This window comes from Eretmochelys imbricata, chromosome 8 (genome assembly GCF_965152235.1).
Source record: "Eretmochelys imbricata isolate rEreImb1 chromosome 8, rEreImb1.hap1, whole genome shotgun sequence".
Taxonomy (NCBI): domain Eukaryota; kingdom Metazoa; phylum Chordata; order Testudines; family Cheloniidae; genus Eretmochelys; species Eretmochelys imbricata.
Window position 1 is genome coordinate 15972901 of NC_135579.1, and position 20687 is coordinate 15993587.

The 20687-nt window shown below is 40.8% G+C and overlaps 1 protein-coding gene across 1 annotated transcript in view; it reads left to right on the plus strand.

Moving 5' to 3' along the window:
- The window catches only part of HSPA4 (heat shock protein family A (Hsp70) member 4), a 40739-nt gene extending 22891 nt beyond the window's left edge, over positions 1–17848 (plus strand). Inside the window, exons 13-19 of the mRNA XM_077823608.1 lie at positions 7685–7774; positions 8649–8801; positions 11114–11239; positions 13646–13753; positions 15013–15132; positions 15694–15855; positions 16144–17848. Of these exons, the coding sequence (XP_077679734.1) occupies positions 7685–7774; positions 8649–8801; positions 11114–11239; positions 13646–13753; positions 15013–15132; positions 15694–15855; positions 16144–16350 (966 nt within the window). The 3' untranslated portion in view covers positions 16351–17848. The remainder of the gene's footprint in view (positions 1–7684; positions 7775–8648; positions 8802–11113; positions 11240–13645; positions 13754–15012; positions 15133–15693; positions 15856–16143) is intronic.
- The last annotated feature ends 2839 nt before the right edge of the window (positions 17849–20687 follow it).

The window sequence follows — 20687 nt, forward strand, 5'->3', positions numbered from 1 at the left end:
CTGAACCAAATTACAGCAGTGGCTCTGCACCTTCCTGGCCTTCAGAACACCTTGGCAAATCAGCTTAATAGGCTTTTCTATGATTTGAGGTATCTATTCGACTCAGGTATATAGAGCCTCTTTTGCAAATGGGGATTTACAACAGATCAGAACAAGTGTCAGAGATTCTATTCCGGTGGGTGTGCAAGCTCAGGATTCCTAACAGATGCCTTCCTCATCCCTTGAATACTGGGTTTGATGTATACCTTTCGACCAATCCCCATGAGAAAACAGAGGATGCAGGGCACAGGACTGAAAGACCCAGCATAGGTCAGGCAGTTCTAGTATTAAGATCTGACGAATCTTTCAGTGTGGCTCCCCAAAAACCTTAGCTGCTTTCACTGATACTCTTCCAGAACAACTGCCAGGTCCTGCACTTGAACCAGCATCATTGTCCCTGATAGCCTTGGTACATCCACTGAAAGAGGCTGTTAACAACGTTGTGCTCCAAAGCGAGAAATCCATAACCAGGCTGACTTACAAAGCTAAATGAAAGGTTTTCTATTTGGTAATAAGGGAGAAAGTTGGTGCTGAAGTCCAAATCTCAGTGATACTGGACTGTTTCAGGGCTAGTAAACAATCTGGATTTTCTGTCCCTTCCATAAGGGTCCTTTTTAGCAACAATATCTGGACAATGCCCCCGGATCCAGGGCCACACTGGATTTTCCCCATCCTACAGCAGCAAGAGTCCTGAAGGGCCTCCTGCTTGTTTTCTCCCTAGTTTGGGAGTCATTCCTTCTTTGGACTTTAATATAGTTTTAGTTTATAGTGCCTTCTTTGAACCTTTAGCAACCTGTTCCCTGTACCACCTCTCAATGGAGGCTGTCTTTTTGTAGCCATTGTATGAGCTAGGAGAGCAGGGGAGACTTGAATCTTCAATAGACAGTATTTCATAAGGACAAGATTACTCTTAGACCTCAACCCTAGTTTTTACTAAAGATTGTCTTAGAGTTCCATATAAACAATTTCTAGTTTTTTGTTCCTAAACCTCACTTAACCCCCAGAAGAATGTAGGCGTCAGTCACATGCTTAATGTAGTAAGAGCACTGAAAAATCATCCAGGAACATGCTGACTATTTGTAGTTTTTGCTATATTCTCTGTCCTCATGGAGGTTATCCTAATGCAGGGGATAGGGATAATGCAGGGATTCTCAAACTTCATTGCACCACGGCCCCCTTTGGACAATACAAATTACTATGCAACCCCAGGAGAGGAGACTGAAGCCTGAGCCCTAGCAGGAGGCCTGTAACCTGAGTCCTGATGCCCAGGGCTGAAGCCCTAGGGCTTTGGTCCCAGGTCCCAGCAAATCTAAGCCAGCTCTGGTGACCCCATTAAAATGGGGCTGTGACCCACTTTGAGGGCCCCGGCCCACAGTTTGAGAACCATTGTCCTAGTGCGTCTCCAAGTATAAGGAGATATCAGTTAGCCAAGAACTACTTAGCCATATTAGAGCTCATTCCACTAGAACTCAAGCAGCATATGGCTTAGCAAATTTGTAGAGCAGCTATATCATAAAAATAAAGAAAGGGTAACCACCTTTTTGTATACAGTGCTATAAAATCCCTCCTGGCCAGAGGCAAAACCCTTTCACCGGTAAAGGGTTAAGAAGCTAAGATAACCTAGTTGGCACCTGACCAAAATGACCAATGAGGAGACAAGATACTTTCAAATCGGGAGAGGGGGGAAACAAAGGGTTCGTCTCTGTGATGCTTTTGCCGGGAACAGATCAGGAATGCAGCCTTACAACTGTTACTTAGTAAGTAATCTAGCTAGAAATGCGTTAGATTTCCTCTTGTTTAATGGCTGGTAAAAGATGATGTGCTGAATGGAATGTATATTCCTGTTTTTGTCTTTTTGTAACTTAAGGTTTTGCCTAGAGGGATTCTCTGTTTTGAATCTGATTACCCTGTAAGTTATTTACCATCCTGATTTTACAGAGGTGATTCTTTTACCTTTTCTTTCATTAAAATTCTTCTTTTAAGAACCTGATTGATTTTCATTGTTCTTAAGATCCAAGGGTTTGGGTCTGTGTTCACCTGTACAAATTGGTGAGGATTTTTATCCAGCCTTCCCCAGGAAACGGGGTGTAGGGCTGGGGGGGAGGAAAGAGGGGCGTGGATATTTTGGGGGAAGACATCTCCAAGTGGGCTCTTTCCCTGTTCTTTGTTTAACACGCTTGGTGGTGGCAGCATAGGGTTCAAGGACAAGGCAAAGTTTGTACCTTGGAGAAGTTTTTAACCTAAGATGGTAAAAATAAGCTTAGCGGGTCTCTCATGCAGGTCCCCACATCTGTACCCTAGAGTTCAGAGTGGGGAAGGAACCTTGACATGGTGGCAGAGCGGTGGGATCATTTTGAGATTTTTTTTTTTTGAGATCATTTTGAACCAGAAGCACAGCAGGATTTTAAACGGTTTTGTAAAAGAGAATTGCAACTGTAGATTCTGTGTCTTTGCCTGGAGACATAGGTGTTTTTTTTACAAAGGGATTTTTCTTTTTTGAGCTGGGTACCTAAAGGCAGGGTAGTTAACCTCCTGCGGGGAAATTCACAAGTTTTTTACAGACCTGAAGAGGTGTTTTTTTTCTTTTCTTTTAAGCTGAGAGCAGCTAGAGGGTTTTCTGTCTATTTGCCTGGAGAAAGGGGTATTAGTTTTTCTTGTTTTGTTTTTTTTTTTAAATAAAGGATTTTTCTGTAGGCTGAGAATAGCTATCAGAGAACGTAGGTATCACGTTACAGCACAATTTTACAAGCCAGGGTGTTTGGTTTTGTTTTGTGGTTTTCTTTCTAACTCTTGGGTGTAAAGTTAGTTAAAAACAGAGATGCTAGGATGACAGAAACCAAGGCACAGCACAAACTGGAGTTAACCAGCGTGGATGCAGCATAAGAGGCAGAAAAAGCCCAGGAGGCTGCCCACAGGTGAGCTGTGGAGTCAAGGGGAAAAAGAAAAGGAGAAGGAAAAAGAGGAAGCATGCACAGGAGATGGAGAAGGCAAAGGCTCAGCAGAATATACCGGATAACCCTAACAATCCTTCCCCAACAATCCCCAAATGGGAGCGACTGTGTCCACAGTATGATGAATCTAGTGATATTGCTGAATATTTTCTCGCCTTTGAGAGACTGTGCACACTCCATAAAATTCCTGAAGCTCACAAGATGGCCACATTGGTTGCAAAATTGACTGGAAGAGCTCTGGACATATTCAATAAGATGCCTATTGATGAGGCTTCTGACTATAATAAATTTAAGGATTTGGTTTTAAAGCAATTTCAAGTTACACCTGAAACTTGCAGAGTAAAATTTAGAGCCCTTAAGAGAGGACATGGACTAAGTAATGTGGCTTATATAAACCAGATGAAGGATCTGTTAGATAAATGGGTCAAAGGAAGTGGGGTAACTAGCTTTGAAGGAATGTGTGATTTGATGACTCAGGAACAATTCCTGAATATGTCCAAGGGAGGATATAAAACAGTGTTTATGGGATAAGAAAATGGACTCAGCAGAAAGTCTTGCTGCTTATGCTGATCAATACGAGCAGTCCCAGACCGCCAGAGGGGCGGGGCAAACCGGAACAAAATGGGTGGAGGGAGGAGAGAGAAACAACCCTGGTCACAGTTGGAGCGGATACCAGAAGGGACAACCTCAGACCACACCCTACTACTGGGGGCAGCCCAAGGCCCCAGCTACACCCCAAGGAGCACTCAAGACACCTTATCATCCCGCCACACCGTTCTCCAGCAACCCGCCTCACCCCAGTGACCCGTCAGCTGGACAATGTTTTAAATGTAACGAGCCGGGGCATGTAAAGGCCAACTGCCCCAAGAATCCCAACAGATTTGTGTGATTCCAGTGCAATGAACTGTAGAGGTCCTCAGGCCCAGATACCTCCCAGATACCCTGAGAGCGGAGGGAAACTGTGTGAGTGTGAGCGGGAAGAAGGTTACTGCATGGAGGGACGCCGGAGCACAAGTTTTGGCTATCCATGCTTCCTTAGTGGACCCCAATTTAATCAACCCAGAGGTCCAAGTGACAATTCAACCTTTCAAGTCAAACTCTTTTGACTTGCCTACAGCCAAGTTGCCAGTCCAGTACAAGGGCTGGTCCGGCATGTGGACTCTTGCAGCCTATGATGATTATCCCATCCCCATGCTATTGGGGGAAGAGTTGGCCAATCATGTGAAGCTAGCCAAGTGGGTGGGAATGGTCACCCGCAGCCAGGCTAAGCAAGCTGTCACACCTAGCTCTGTTCCGAAAACTTCTACCAGGACCCAGTCAGAGGTGATGGGACCAGACCCCATGCCAACATCTGGAACGGCAGTCGTGGATCCAGTCAGAGACCTGAGACTGGCTCTGTCTGGAACCGGAACAACCAGAACAACCAGAACAATTGCCAGCACTAAATCCAGTACTTGCAACCCCAACATCAGAGGACCACACCAAACCTGGACTGGCAGCAGCAGCAGATAACCCTCCATAAGAGGCTCAGCTGGAGCCTGAACCCCAACATAGTTCACCATCAACGGAAACAGCCCCATCACCTGCATTGCTTCCAGAGGGGCCAAGCCTAGGTCCACAATCCAATGAGGAACTGATATCTCCAGCATCAAGGGAACAGTTCCAGACTGAACAGGAAGCAGATGAAAGCCTCCAGAAAGCTTGGACGGCAGCACAGAGCAACCCACCACTTCTCACCTCTTCTAATTGATCCCGAGAATTAAAGGTTTGTCAGTTTACAGCCCAGGGAGGAGATGACAGAGTGGCCTGAAGGTGTCTACTACGAAGGGAAAAGTGGTGGTGGCGTGGAACAGGTGAACCTCTCCATGACCCTTGAGTGTATGCAGCGACAGCAGATCAAGGAGCTGTGCACTAGCTACGCGCCGACGTTCACAGCCACCCCAGGACTGACTGAACGGGCATACCACTCCATTGACACAAGTAATGCTCACCCAATTAAAGTCCAACCTTACCAGGGGTCTCCTCAAGCTACAACTGCTATAGAACGGGAGATCCAGGATATGCTACAGATGGGTGTAATCCGCCCCTCTGGCAGTGCATGGGCATCTCCAGTGGTTCTAGTTCCCAAACCAGATGGGGAGATACGGCAGTCCATGGAAAAACGTAAGCTAAATGCTGTAACTCGCCCAGACAACTATCCACTGCCACACACATATGAACTATCGGAGAACCTGGGACGGGCCCAGTTCATCTCTACCTTGGACTTAACCAAGGGGTACTGGCAGGTACCGCTAGATGAATCCGCCAAGGAAAGGTCAGCCTTCATCACACATGTTGGGCTGTATGAATTTAATGTGCTCCCTTTTGGGCTGCGGAACGCACCCGCCACCTTCCAAAGACTTGTAGATGGTCTCCTAGCGGGATTGGGAGAATATGCAGTCGCCTACCTTGACGATGTGGCCATATTTTCGGATTCCTGGGCAGAACACCTGGAATATCTACAAAAAGTCTTTTGAACACATAAGGGAGGCAGGACTAACTGTTAATGCTAAGAAGTGTTAAATAGGCCTAAACAGAGTGACTTACCTTTGACACAAGGTGGGTCAAGGAACTATCAACCCCCTACAGGCCAAGTGGATGCTATCCGAAAGTGGCCTGTCCCAAAGTCAAAGAAACAGGTCCAATCCTTCTTAGGCTTGGCTGGATATTACAGGCGATTTGTACCGCAATACAGCCAAATTGCCACCCTACTGGCAGACCTAACCAAAAAGAAACAGCCAAATACAGTTCAGTTGACTGAAGAGTGTTGGAAGGCCTTTAACTAGCTTAAAGCGACACTCATGACTGACCCTGTGCTAAAGGCCCCAGACTTTGACAAACCATTCCTAGTAACCACAGATGCGTCTGAGCATGGTGTGGGAGCAGTCTTAATGCAGGAAGGACCAATCAAGAGTTCCATCCTGTTGTGTTTTCAGCAAGAAGCTGTCTGAAAGGGAAAGCCACTGGTCAATCAGTGAAAAGTAATGTTACGCCATCGTCTACGCTCTGGAAAAGCTACGCCCGTACGTTTGGGGACGGCGTTTCCACCTGCAAACCAACCATGCTGCACTACAGTGGCTTCATACCACCAAGGGAAATGACAAAAAACTTCTTCGGTGGAGTTTAGCTCTCTAAGATTTTGATTTTGACATACAACACATTTCAGGAGCTTCTAACAGCATGGCTGATGCACTCTCCTGTGAAAGTTTCCCAGAATCAAGTGGTTAAAATCGTCCTTGAGATCTGGAAAATATTGTTAGTCTTCATACAGTTGGTAGTATATTTAGAGGTGTATGTGTCTTCTTAACTCTGTTTTCTCCTAGAGCTCCAGGAAGAAATCAGTCAGTGTTTTCACCCTATCTGTGATTTGGGGGGCATGTCATAAAAATAAAGGGAAGGGTAACCACCTTTCTATATACAGTGCTATAAAATCCCTCCTGGCCAGAGGCAAAACCCTTTCACTGGTAAAGGGTTAAGAAGCTAAGATAACCTTGCTGGCACCGGACCAAAATGACCAATGAGGAGACAAGATACTTTCAAATCGGGATGGGGGAGAAACAAAGGGTTCGTCTGTCTGTGTGATGCTTTTGCCGGGAACAGATCAGGAATGCAGCCTTACAACTGTTAGCTAAGTAATCTAGCTAGAAAATGCGTTAGATTTTCTTTTGTTAAATGGCTGGTAAAATAAGCTGTGATTATTATCAAGCCTTCCCCAGGAAAGGGGGGTGTAGGGCTTGGGGGATGGGGGGGGTTATTTTGGGGGAAGACGTCTCCAAGTGGGCTCTTTCCCTGTTCTTTGTTTAACACGCTTGGTGGTGGCAGCATAGGGTTCAAGGACAAGGTAAAGTTTGTACCTTGGGGAAGTTTTTAACCTAAGATGATGATAAATAAGCTTAGCAGGTCTCTCATGCAGGTCCCCACATTTGTACCCTAGAGTTCAGAGTGGGGAAGGAACCTTAAGCTGCATATAGCTTATCAAGCCATCTCCTAGCAATTAGACAACTGCAATAGTCACCAAGAGTGGAATCTGTGTGGACAGTGGCTTGAAGAAAGAACAGTTATTTACTAACAGTAATTGTAGTTCTTAAGAGATGTGTTATCAGAGATTCCACAATCTTCCCTCCTTCCCCTTGACGACAGAATCCTATTCCTAGGGGAGTCAGTACTGGTGAAGGAACTAAGACAGTTGGGCCTCCTGCCCTTTAAACCCTTGAGTGGGGGGGTTCGAGGGGAGACCAGGCCTCAATGGTCACTCTTGGCCAAAATAATCCAATCCCATCTGCATGTGTATGGAGAGTGGCATTTGTGTGGACAGCACATCTTGAAGAATCGCCGTTACTGTAGGGTAAGTAACTATTGTTTTTAAAAACAAGTACAAAACAATTGTGCTAATATGTATTAGAAATCTCAGTATGACAAATGTTTATCAATAAAGGTTAGGTGCAAAGGCTTAATTAACCCTGTTACAGTTTCTAGTTTCACTTGAACTAAATCTAGATTTTTATGGAGTTAAATCTTCACTGCAGGACCTGAAGAGTACTAACTATACAAGTACAGTGACCAGTCCAGAAATTTAAATTGGTTATACACTGAGTCATATTAAACTAAGTATTTGAGATTTAGCTCTACTTTTAAGTGTTTTCTTCTAATTTCAGAAGATGCAAGTCGACCAGGAAGAGCAACAAAAGAATGAAGAGCAGCAGCCGGTACAAGCTGACAGTAAAGCAGAGTCTGAAGAAATGGAGGTACTAAGTGTATTTGATGTCTTACTGTCTGCTTAGCTCATCTGGTTGGAGCATTTTGCCTTCTTGAATGTTTGCTCTGTAATGTATAATGAGGACCCATTCTCCACCCCTTACCACAGAACTAAGCTCTGGAAACTAAGCTTTCACTTAAGTATTTCTAGTTCTCCTGGTTGCGACTAGTGCCTTAAAAATATGAACAGAGTATAAATTGATGCAATGGTGTCTCCCTGAGACTGCAGGTGTCTCAGAGCTACTGTTTCAAATTGTGTGAACTGCCCCATTCATTTGAAAGGATTGTTCACTCCAAACACTAAACTGACAAATGTCGATGTTAACTCTAACTGGTCACCATTTAAGCAAAAATGTGCTTAGCCCAGTCTCCAGCTACACTCCTAGTACCAAATGCTCCCACTATCTGCTACTCAGCTGCCAAAACCACAAATTCCTCCGAACAGTTTGTACCATGTAGTTTTGCTTTTGATACAGAAATATGTGATGTGTTTAAAACAGAAAATTTGCAGCCGCATAAAACAAAATTTAATTTTAAAATAAATAGCACAAGGCTATTGTATTGATTGCATTCAGTTCAGTATTTAAACAAGTCTTTATTTTTAATATAAGTGAAGTTGTAGCAGAGTTTTGTTGCTACCAAACTAGAAAGCTGCAAAATCTATAGACTGTCACAGAATTTCAAAGCAGCTGAGAATTCCATTCAGAAGAAATGAAGCAGCACTGACTGATAGTTTGCTCTAGTAACTTAAAATGTTAATCAACATTGTAATAAAAAAAATTAAGACAAATGTGACTTGAATTGGGTGTCCCTTTAGTGACTATTGCACTCTGCATGGTGTGTGTGGTTTGTTTTTTAATGCAGACATCTCAGGCTGGATCAAAAGACAAGAAAATGGATCAACCTCCTCAAGCCAAGAAGGCTAAAGTAAAGACTAGTACAGTGGACCTTCCCATTGAGAATCAGTTGCTGTGGCAGATAGGGAAGGATATGCTGAACTTATTCATTGAGAATGAGGTAAATTAACTGGTACTTTTACCTTTGTCTAGACCATAGTCTTACAAACTGTGGTCTGAACAGATTCTGCTGGTCACAAGGTGCTGACTCTCCTCATTTCTAGCTGGAGAAAGTCAGAGGAGAGGGTGAGGTATTATGAACAGCAAAAGGAGACAGTATGGCTAACTTTCTCCAAGGCCAAAACTAACTGCACTAAAGACAGCTAAAAATAAACGCACCTTTCCCCAATGAGCATCTGCTGTAACTTCCTACAGGGATGTTCTACAATTGCAAATAGGGAATATGGCTACATTTTAGAAAACTTGCTTTATGAACCAACGCTGGAAAGTTTCAGAACCCATAACCTAGGTATTTATTATTGCACTCATCGTGTTAGTTTGAGTACCTATCTAATGTCTTGCAAGTTAGTGCTTTCGGTGAAAATGGTTAAAGTTATAAAAAAATGCATGTAAGGTTGGCAGGAGGGGGACAATTTAATTATATAATACAAACTCCTAAAGAAAAGCTTGCTGTGCATTTTTTGCCACCAGAAACAGTAAAATAAGTTAATCAAAGGCTAATATCTCAATTCTTGGGTCATGTGGCATTTGGGGAGTGGTTAATAAATCAGTTAATGAAGGCTGCCTACGTCAAAGCACAAGACTTTGAAGGACATCTGAGACCACCTTAAATGGTAAAAACACCACTGTATGAGGTAACCAGTATCTCCTTTTTTTAACAATAGTGTCAAGAATTCAGTGTGCTAAAAAAAAAATCCTGTGCACACTGTTTACAGCAGCTAAACTTTTCTGATTTGTATTATGTTCTTTATCAGTAGTACTGGATTGCTTTATAGACGTATTGGTTATTCTGAAGCTCTTGTCATCTGCTCCAATCAGTCAATCCATCTGGTGCCCTGAATGTCTGCAACTAAATCATTGGTATCTCTTCAGATGGCTACAGCTAAAGCACTTGTCCTGCAGCTACCTGGGCAATTCAAATTATATTGGCCTTGGAATTCTTTGCTATGTTTGGGTCAGTCTTAAAACTGGAAAACTAGGATACCAAGTTTTGAGTTGGATCAGTATGCTACTTAAATTGAATTCTGTGTTTAAAAGTAATTGGTTATTCAGTAAGAGACTAGCTCTGAGACTGTAAATTTTTTTTTAAGCCAGGGATTGTCACTTCAGCAACCAACACAATGAGTTCTCAATGACTGGGGACTCCATGTTCCACTCTAATACAAATAATATAGCCTAGCCTGTTGGTCATTGTCTTTCTCAAGCGAGATCTCCAATACAGAGTTTGTTCACCACCACCTTCCATCTTTCACAGTTTTAGCAGATTTCTTCTCCTTGAAATACAAGTCCATATGGCAATGGTTCTGATATAGCTGGCTCTTTATTCTCTTCCTGATTTGCCTGTGATCTTGCTTGATAGCTTTGAGTGCTTGAAGTGAGTCGTTATGAGTGACAAGCAGTGTGTTGGCAGAAGGATGTTCTGTGTGCCAGAGTTTTCTCTCCTGATTTAAGAACTCCAGCTTGCTGCGGAAATCTAAGGCATTGGACACAGGGTTGGCAGACACACATGTGCTGCTGTGCTAGTTTTTTCACTGGTTCAGGAAGTGTTGATCCTTGCAAAGGGTTGGAGAATGGGGGAGAATTTCTGGAGTCTACTGGCTGCTGGGAGGGGTTAGTCCCAGCCACCTGAAACATTTCCTTCCTCCCTTTGAGGATATAAGCCCTACTTACACTTGGGACTCATCCTCCCTCAGCAGAGGAAACAGCAGGATAATAGCACTCTGATCACCAAAAAGTACTTCCTTTCCAAACCATAGGAGAATTATCTGCATCTCTCCCTTGGAGATATTAACACAGAATGGAAGTGCCCAAGTAAGACAAAGAAGTCTAATTAGCAGCTTCAGAATTGGATTTGGTTCCTAAAGTCTGGGTTACTTTTACAAAGGCATCTCTAACTAAAAATACAGCAGTCCTTATGGAAAGCAAGTTTCTTCTCAAGGAACCAACAAGCAGGAGAATAAAATCATTCATCAGATAAAATGTAAACTTTGATGTCAGCCTTTAGGGTATCTGTGCCATCTATCTGCTTCTCAATGGCTGTTGTAGTGTGGGCAGATGAGCTTAAAAATGCATTTCCCCACAAAAATACTCAATTGAAATTGGCTCTATCCTGATGGCTTCATTCATCTCAGATGCATCCATGCATTTGCTTCTACCTGCTCCTCAGAATGTTCTCTAATGCTATTTCCTTATAAAAATGTTAATTGAGCTCTAATTCTTGAGTAAGATAATGAACTAATTTCTTTTCTGCAGGGTAAAATGATCATGCAGGATAAACTGGAGAAAGAGCGGAATGATGCCAAGAATGCAGTGGAGGAATATGTGTATGATATGAGAGACAAGCTCTGTGGCTTGTATGAGAAATTTGTTAGCGAAGATGTAAGTATCGCCAATTTGACTGTTACCTTTTTTTTTTGTTCTTTGTGACCTAAACTTTCAGGTCTCTTCCATTAAGTCTTTAAACCAAGGGTGTCAAACACCCTGGATGTGTTTGTGGCCTGCATGGTACATTCAGAAATGAAGCTTCATTTTTTAAGAAAAGTAACTTCCTAGTCCTCATAGTTATGAGGATAAACATTCCAAACATGAGACGTGTAAACTGATAATGCCTTTCTTAATTTGCAAACTACCTGAGAAAAGTGTCAACTCCCCTGCCCTACATTCATCTCACAGAAATGTTAATTCTAGAACCCAAATGATAACATGTTAATGCAAATATTAACTTTTAAATTACTGATCATTCCCAGGTGAAATGGAGAAGGGAGTTGAAGCAAAGCTCAAGGGAGTGAGAATTGAGAGTACTTTATTGTCATGGTCAGCCTCACTTGGTGGATAAAATATTCTCATTTTTAGGACCCCTATTTTTTTACCCTTGATCTCAATGCAAATCTCCCAGTGGATTCTGTTGTGAATTCAACGATTCCAAGTCCAGAAAGGACAATCGTGATAATTTAGAACTTCCCCAAAAAATTCCTAGAATATATGTCTTAGAAAAAATTCAGTGATGAAGAATCCACCACAGCCCTTGGTAAACTGTTCTAATGGTTAATTACTCTCAACATTAAAAATTTACACCTTATTTCCAGTCTGAATTGTCTGGCTTCAACTTCCAGGATTATATTATATCTTTTTCTGATAAATTGAAAAGCCCATTATTTGTTCTCCATGCAGATATTTATAGACTGTAATTAAGCCCCTTCGTTTTCAGTTTAAATTGATTTTTACTGAAAAAAAACTCAGGTTTTACAAAACGTATGTTTTTTTCCTAGTTCACTCTACTTTTGTATCATTCAACTGTATAAAAATAACTTGTTTTATTAGAAAAATACAATACATTGCATGAGATATATGTATGATAATACATTAGTGTGTGTATATGCTCAGCTGCCTGTTAAAAGTAAGATTATGTAGTGGTCTAGAAGATATATACAATAAACAGGCATGCATGCAAGCTCTGAAGTGCATGCATATCTGACTGTACTGATAAATCTCACGCCTACCATGTACACATTTCAAGCTGTTAGCAGATAACCGTTTAGATTTGACACACTAAAAGGGAAAGAAAATGAAAATCTGTATCAGAATGTGTTTTAGAACACAAAGTATTCATAAGTTTAAAAAACGAGAAAAGGATGAAGTTGAGAGTATGCGCTGCAAATGGTGTGGTCCAATTATTTGTCAATATTATTGGCTAATAGCTCTAAGTCTGCAAAAGTACCTTATTTATTCACATGAAAAGTCTTGTTTGTGGATTAGAGAGAGATTGTTTTCTTAAACTCAGAGGTGGCATTGTGTTCCAAGTTTTTTGTTTTAGTTCTGCAGGAAACCGCATTGAATTCTGTTAATCAGAGCATTAATCTACTGAATATTTTTCCCCCCGTCCTTCCATCCACCAAAATTTACCCATAAAATTTTTTTGTATGATTTTTCATCTGTTTTGTTGTTGGAGTAATAAACACCTATAAATTCCTGGGGAACATTAAATAAAATAAAAACTGAAAATGAAGGGCCCTAACTTGGTCACCCCTTCACCTTTTCTTCGTTAAACAGAATAGATTGAGCTCTTTGAATTTGATTTTTTTTATTGTTTTATAATTCTTTTGTGGCTTTTCTCTGAACTCTCTCCAATTATTAATGTCCTTGAATTGTGGGCATCAGAACTGGAAACAATATTCCACCAGCAGTCGGACTAGTGCTGAATACAGACGTTAAATAACCTCTCTCCTCCTACTCAAAATTCCTGTTTATGCTCTCCAGGATTGTTACCTTCAATTGGCTGTGGTCAAAAGAGCTATCAGTTCTTAAATTATGTTCCAGCCCACAAATGGGAATAGAATTTAGCCGTTGTTATAGATTGGCACCCCTTGCTCTATATGATCTCTACCATTTTATAATAAGGCTAGGTGTACACTAGAAACTTTTGCTGGTAAAATAACATTAGGGGTGTGATTTTACATTTCTATACCAGCAAAAGCTCTAGTGTAGATGCAGTTATACTGGAAAATGGGCTTGTGCTAGTAAAGGTGGGCTGGCAAAGCCTTTCTAGGGTAGACAAGGCCTCAGTGTGTGGTTTGTTTTGTTTTTTTTTAAAGTTAAAGAAATTTAAAAATTCTACACCAACACTTCAGGCTCTTTTTTTAAAGAAAATATTTAAGTTCTAGCAGACTCAGTGTCCATCTTTCAGGAAAGAGTATCTAAATGACACCAGATGTTTATCACTTTTGTTTTATGGTAGATAATCTCTAAGTTCAGTATTCAATTCATATTGGTTGTTTCTGGTTTCAGGATAGAAGTAGTTTCACTTTGAAACTGGAAGACACTGAAAATTGGCTATATGAAGATGGTGAAGACCAACCCAAACAAGTTTACATTGATAAATTAACTGAACTCAAGGTAAGTGGCACTTCTGCACTGTAATTGTCATCTTCAGATATCAATTGAATTTATTTCACTTAAGATATAAATCAGGCCCTAATGAACAATAAATTATTTAAATGAGTTGGGAGGTGATGTTGCTTGCAAACATAAAGAAAATAATTTGAGCATAGGCAGAAGAAGCTTTTAATTGAGCCTAAAGTGAAAGTAAATGCTAGTGATGGAGTGCTGCATTGTGTAGGCTTTTATCTTTCTCCTGAATCTCCTTGGAGAGGGAAGGAAAGGTATATGTGAGAATTGCTACTTGCTCTTAAAAGGTAACACAGATGACCTATAACAGGAAAATGTTTTTTATTCAAATGAGCTTTAAAGTTATGGAAGACTTATTTTGGAGGCTAAAAGAAAGCTACGTTGCCATATGATTTAATGTTGATGTTAGTCAAGCTTACTTTCCTGTACAGTTTATCTAAAGTAAATTGGAAGCAAAAGGATGGGTATATTCTGTATTGGCAGCAGGGGAGAAGATGATGTAATGTCTTTAGCTGGAATACTAGTGAATTTGAAAGCATTCTGTAATTTATTATGAAAAGGTATAATGAACTATTTTAATGTTTTTGAATAAGATAAACTTGTAATTAGTCTTGGCAAAGCTTCCCCAGTGTGGCTTTTGTTTTTATAAAATATTTTAATATGTGAATAAGTGGAGCCCCATACTTTCATTTGACAGTAGTGATGAAATACACAGAATACTGGTATTTGACAAAATGTGGGACATGCCCCCTGAGGTGGGCATTAAAGTGAACGAGAGAACTTTTAGTGCACACCAGCAGAGTGTACACAGACCAAATGTGCAACATGTTAGTATCTTTTAGAAATCACACCCCTTTAGTGCGCATTACTGCTTCATGTACACAAGCCCTGAGTTGACAGAGCATGAAACAATCGTTCAGAGACATGAATTGCCTCTACACTTCAGTTTGTGCTAACTAGAATGCCAGTGATAATCTAAATGTCAATAGTTAACTTTCACTTCCCATCAAAGCATGTAAGAAAGGGGAGGAAGCATCATATTATCAAGAGCTACAATATGGATATGCCTTCAACAACACATGGCAGGGTTGGAGGAGGGTGAGACTAATTTAATTTTCCTAAAATGGGAGGAAAGGGCTCAGCTTTCAAAAGTTGGGAAACACTGCCATGTATTGAAAAAAATCACTGTAGGTCCATTATAATGCTGTGTTTAAAATTTCAGTAACCTGTTCTGTCCTTTATTTCAGTCTCTGGGTCTGCCTATTCAGGCACGGTTTCAAGAATCAGAGGAAAGACCAAAAGCTTTTGAGGATCTGGGGAAGCAAATACAACAGTATATGAAAGTTATTCATGCATTCAAAGCAAAGGTATCTTCAGTTTTTCAAATGTTTTGCTGATTATAAGGAAGCGTTGAAAAACTATCTTGGATTTCTTCTTTCCACCTTTTTTCAGCATCAGATGTGGTGGGAATGGCCAACAAATAATGCAGTCTCCTGGTTTGGGGATCAGTGGCAGGAATTAACTTTGCAATACTTAATGACTTTCTTACGAATAAAAGTATGTATGTTCATATAATTGGAATGGTGACTGCCGGTGATGTTTGTAAACCAGCTTTCTCCCAGATGCGTTCCCTCCACTGGGGGAAATCACAGAGCATTACGAAGTTCTGCTGCTGCTAGCTCTCTTCCATTTGACCACACTCCAGAACGGTACAATGGGCTGCTCAGCAATTGTTTGCCCTGCTAAGCGTAAAATAAAGTTTCCCTTTGGGCAAATTCGAGCTGACAGTCCATTCTGAAATTGGAGGATAAGATTTGATGGAGAAGCAAAACAGATATGCTGCCCAGATGTTTAAAATAGTAGTGTCACTTACTGTGCAAATGAAATGTAATGTATAAATGTGCTGTGTAATTTTTTTCATACTTCAGGATGAACAGTATGACCATTTAGATGCAGCAGATATGGTAAAAGTGGAGAAGAGTGTAAGTGAAGCTATGGAATGGATGAACAATAAGCTTAATCTTCAGAACAAGAGAAGTCTTACTTTGGACCCAGTTATAAAGACTAAGGACATCCAAGCTAAAACTAAAGTAAGATCTTGTTTGACTTTGAAGAAAAATATGAAACTGGTTTCATGTTGTATAAGTGGTATCCTACTTACACCATGTTTCTTTATGCTCAGAGCGGCTCTGAGGAGGAGGTAAGGTGGGAAATAGAGTAGTATTATTTTCAACAAAACCTCCCAAAGCGATGTAGGGGCACTTCTGCCTTCCGCTGGGAACGTTCAGCTAGTGTTGTTGTAAGTTCCTTTAGGCAATGACTGTAGGTATAAGCCTTAATGTGTGCTGTAACTTAAATTCTCTCAACTCTTACTTTAGGAATTGACAGGTATCTGCAATCCTATAGTCACAAAACCAAAACCCAAGGCAGAACTCCCTAAAGAGGAGCAAAATCCAGCTGAACAGAATGGACCAGTAGAAGGCCAGGGAGATGCCAACACAAGGTCCCAGCCTGCTGAACAGAGCATTAACACAACTACTCCAACAGCTACAGAAAAGAAACTCCCAGAAATGGACATTGACTGAATGTCAGCACTTGTTTATATTACAAACTACAATAAAGCTTTAAATTGTCAACTTCGTATGTTCTGAATATAAATTGGAGCAAGTGAATACTACAACTTTATCACAGCAATGTTTGGAGAGGATTGGTTAATGTATTGAGAGTCAAAATATGTAGGTAGTTAACTACTCCAGCCAAGTATATTGTATCTCTTGCCATAATGAGTGTATTTAGAAGTCCCTAGTAATCCTTAATAGATTTACTGAAACAGCCATAAACTAATCCTGTTTTTTTTAATTATGTTTATGCAGAGTCTTGTTTTAAAGAAGTAAGATGGCAGAACTTGAAACTTCTAACTTACCACTAAGTTTCTTTTGTGGTTTTCAGCAACTATAAGCGTCCATTAATATTTCAAAGACTACATGGAGATGGCAGTGAGGTTTTTAGCTCTTTTCCAGAGCACAGAGGAACATAAGCTAAATGAAATACCATTTAAATCTAATTCTTATTTCTCTGTAACAGACAAAAATACAGACATGTTCCAGTCTGTGTGAATTCCACTAACTTCATGTTTGCACTTTTTTTGCATTTGATTAGCTCTGAAATAGGTATGGAGCCATGGATGAGGTGACCAGTATACCAGTGGTATTATGTTCTTAAGAACTGAGCTCTAAGATTGTTCCTCAGCTGGTGTCCATGCTCCATTATGGGTAGAGTTTTAATATGAAGTATAAAATTAAATTCATATATCTGATATGCAGAGTAACAATTATATAAATCTCTATTTCAGACTATCTGAACCTGCTATTAGATATGCAAGTGTGTATGTTGATGATAAACTCTCCCTAGCCATCTAAATATTGTATAAAACTTTTGTCCCTAGTTAAATTAGCTGCTTGTAGAGATTGAGGATTTATACTCCTGGCTGCTTGCACTGATGGATGATTCTGATTAGTTGCTAACCACTGAAAGATATATTTGCTTCCATGAGACCTGCATTTGAAATGTTTGGTTTAATTATCTTACAGCAAGAGAAAAATTCGGCTTTTTTCATGAGCTCCTCTACCCATGACTTCGCTTCTAGTATTGATAATTGTCATATAAACCTGAAAACATTAATTTGTATGTGTTTTAAATCAAAAGTTGAAACAGCCACACATTACAAGAAATAAATGCACTGGATTGTACTGGATTACTTTTTTAAATTGTCAGTTATGGTCATGGCAACAGCTGCAACTTGGGTTGGGGATAAATTGATATGTGACAGCAGCCTCAATTTTATTTGCCAGTGATCTTTTTGAAGGAACAAGAAGTTGCAGTGTGTACAAACTGTTCCATTTTCTCTTTCCAGACAAATGCAAGAATTGAATGGTGTTCCTTTTAATTAAAAAAAAATTCCCTTAGAACATTGTGCTTCTACAATAGCTCACTTAAATCCATTTTATGGGGTTTCAGAAATAGTATACATCTTAATATCTTAAGGTAAAGGGTTCTGGCTAATAAACTTGCTGTTAAATACCACCATTTGTGCAATATTTCCTGTAAAGTGCCTGTTAAGAGTTACCTTGAGGCTAATCCTACAGTTGACAGTATTTACAACACCCATTTCAAGTGCTGGAAACACTTTTAAAAAAAAAAAAAAAAAAAAAAGCGCTGTACACTCAAACTTAGAATGTTTGAGAAACATTACAAGTACTGCTCCAAATGCACTGTCTTTGAGTAAACCTTAGAACTGCCTCAGCTCTCATCAGTTCTGCTTGAATCACTTGAGTGCTCCAGCTACACTAATTCCATTAATACTCTCACTTCACTCCTGTAATATTTCCACTCATCCTTCAGTGACAGTACTGGAAACCAGCAGTATTACACATCTCTCCTGCCATCTTCCAGTTCCACCAATTTTAATTTTTTATTCCTATTTTTAAAAAGCTTGTTTATGGCTAGAGTGTCATATTGATGTAGGAGGATTAAGCAAATGCTAAGTGACCATATGTATGCAAGATCAGACTAATGAGAGAACTGTAAACACAGTTATCTGTAAGACACAAGATCACAGGCTGTCATATCCTTGCTCTGCATTCATATTTTTAATATTACATATTGCCTCTTGCTTCAAAGTGGTTAACAGCAACATGACATATGCTGCTATCTGGCATGGTCATGGAATGTTGCTTCCCAGGTGCTGGGAGTCAACCTCATATGAATTAAGGTTTGACTTTAGGGTATCTTTTTATATTGTTGGCATTGACAACCAGGTGCCTTGATCTCTGACCATAAAATATGGCCTTTATTATTCTTGAGTAACCTGTACAAATGAGGTGTCCAGACCAATGCAACTGAGCATGTTTTGAATGCCAGACATCCAACAACTAAATTTCATTATTGGGAATCTTATTGCACCGTTTGATCCTGCAAACAGACCAAAGATTGAGCTTTTTTACATGAAATATGAATCATATTTTGGCAGCCTTCTATATACAAAGCTGTTTTAAAACAATATTAAAAAAATAAGATAAAATGAGTTTTGTGCTGTACCTAAAATTGTGAGGGAGGTGACTCAAGCTGTGTATACATGATGAACCAGTTCATGCTAGCCAGAATGGCAAACCACTTCAGAAGTAAAGTCATAAGGTTTTAGCTGTATTATAACAATGAAATTGTGCAGTCCTTTAGCACGGAACTGGCCTATACTACTCTAGTTAAACTGGATCGGAACCAAGACACGATCAACCATGGCATATCTTGTGCAAAGGCTGGCTATTTCTGTAATCTTTTTCAGGCTATAGTTGGCTTGCCTCCTCCAGATAGTTCTGATTTCCTTTAGCTTCTGAAGATGCAGGCTAAATCTTGGACTTCTGAAAAGTATTTGTATTCTCTGAAAAGAAAAACCAACCTACAGAATCCTCTTCATTTGATTCTCTCTCTTCCTCCCCTCCCACTCCCCATCAGTGGATCTAGCAAAGGCAACAGGCAATGTCACCATAAGGTTAGTATTTTAACCAATGCAAAAAGTATTTTCAAATGTAGGCAGAGGCTGCAATTAGAGTCTTTATTATATTAGATTAAGTGTAACCATGAATAAATCAGGTCCTTGCCCTGAAGAGTTTACTTCTAACAGGCAAGATTACATAAGGAACTGCATTGGGAGAACCAAGATTACAAGGAAAACAGCATTGCTTAAGTTATGAGTAAACCTAGATGTACAGAAGTTTCTGTAATAGTAGATTCAAAGTTAGTAAATAAATAGCCTTTACTTGCAATCACCATCCCTTTCTGCTATATCAAATGTACACAAAACTGATATGCTTCAGCTAACCTGTATTCCATCAGTGTTGTTTTAAAGTCAATGGGACTAACTTGTCTAAATCAAGGTCACCTTGTTTGAAAATTCTGCACTAAAAGGCATAAATAAGGTCTCTGAGGGCCTGTGTGTTAACATTAAAGTTATTGATTTTTTTTAACTTTAAGTAAGGAAACATTAAAACAATTGCTTACAGTGTGAGAGAATTTAAGCAGAGTTTTTTGTTTCAGGATATTAGAGAGACAAGGTGGGTGAGGTCCAATAAAAGATATTAACTCCTGTGAGTGAGCGAGACGAAATTTTGAGCTTACACAAAGCCCTGCAGAGCTCTAATTTGCAATATCTGGTGGGATTGCTTTGTTTACCTTTGGTCATTTTGCAAAATGAAGAGATCCTACCATTAGTGGCATTTATAATTCAGTTCATTATGTTTTAATTTAATGTTGCAATAGCCCTACGTTTCAACTTAGGTATCCAACGACCCAGAATGGCTGTTCTGAGGGCAGCTGGACTGTGAGCTGCTGCTCTAAGAAGGGGATGCGCTGTATCCCTCGCCCATGGGCACGACTGGAGGAGAGGTGGGTCCCAAAACAGCGGCCTGAGGTCGAGGAGGCTGAGCCGCTCCGCGCGGAGCCTGTTTACACGACATGTCCCACCGCGGCGGGGCTCGATCAGAGAATCACAGCCTGAGCTCTCTATGCAACAGCGTTTAAACCGAAGTCACATCTACTGCTGCAGACGGGCTGTGGTGCGCGGAGTGGCTTCTGTTCGTAAATAGGCGGGCCAGGGCCCAGGCGCCGCCAGGCTGGGGCGAGCCGCAGGCAAGGCCCACGCTGCACGCTTCCTAATCGATCACGCAGCAGCCTCCAGCGCCGGAGTGCACGAGGGCTCGTTCCTGCCCCGGCTCTCCAGGCTCGCAGTTACGGAAAAGCCAAGCTCGGGTGCCGCACGTCTCCGCCGCCTCAAGCCCACGCGGGTCGCCCACAGACAAGGGCCGCTCCGGCCTTCCCCTCAACGCGTGCGCGCCGGCCGCTGACTTCTCCCCACCCCTCGGGTCCT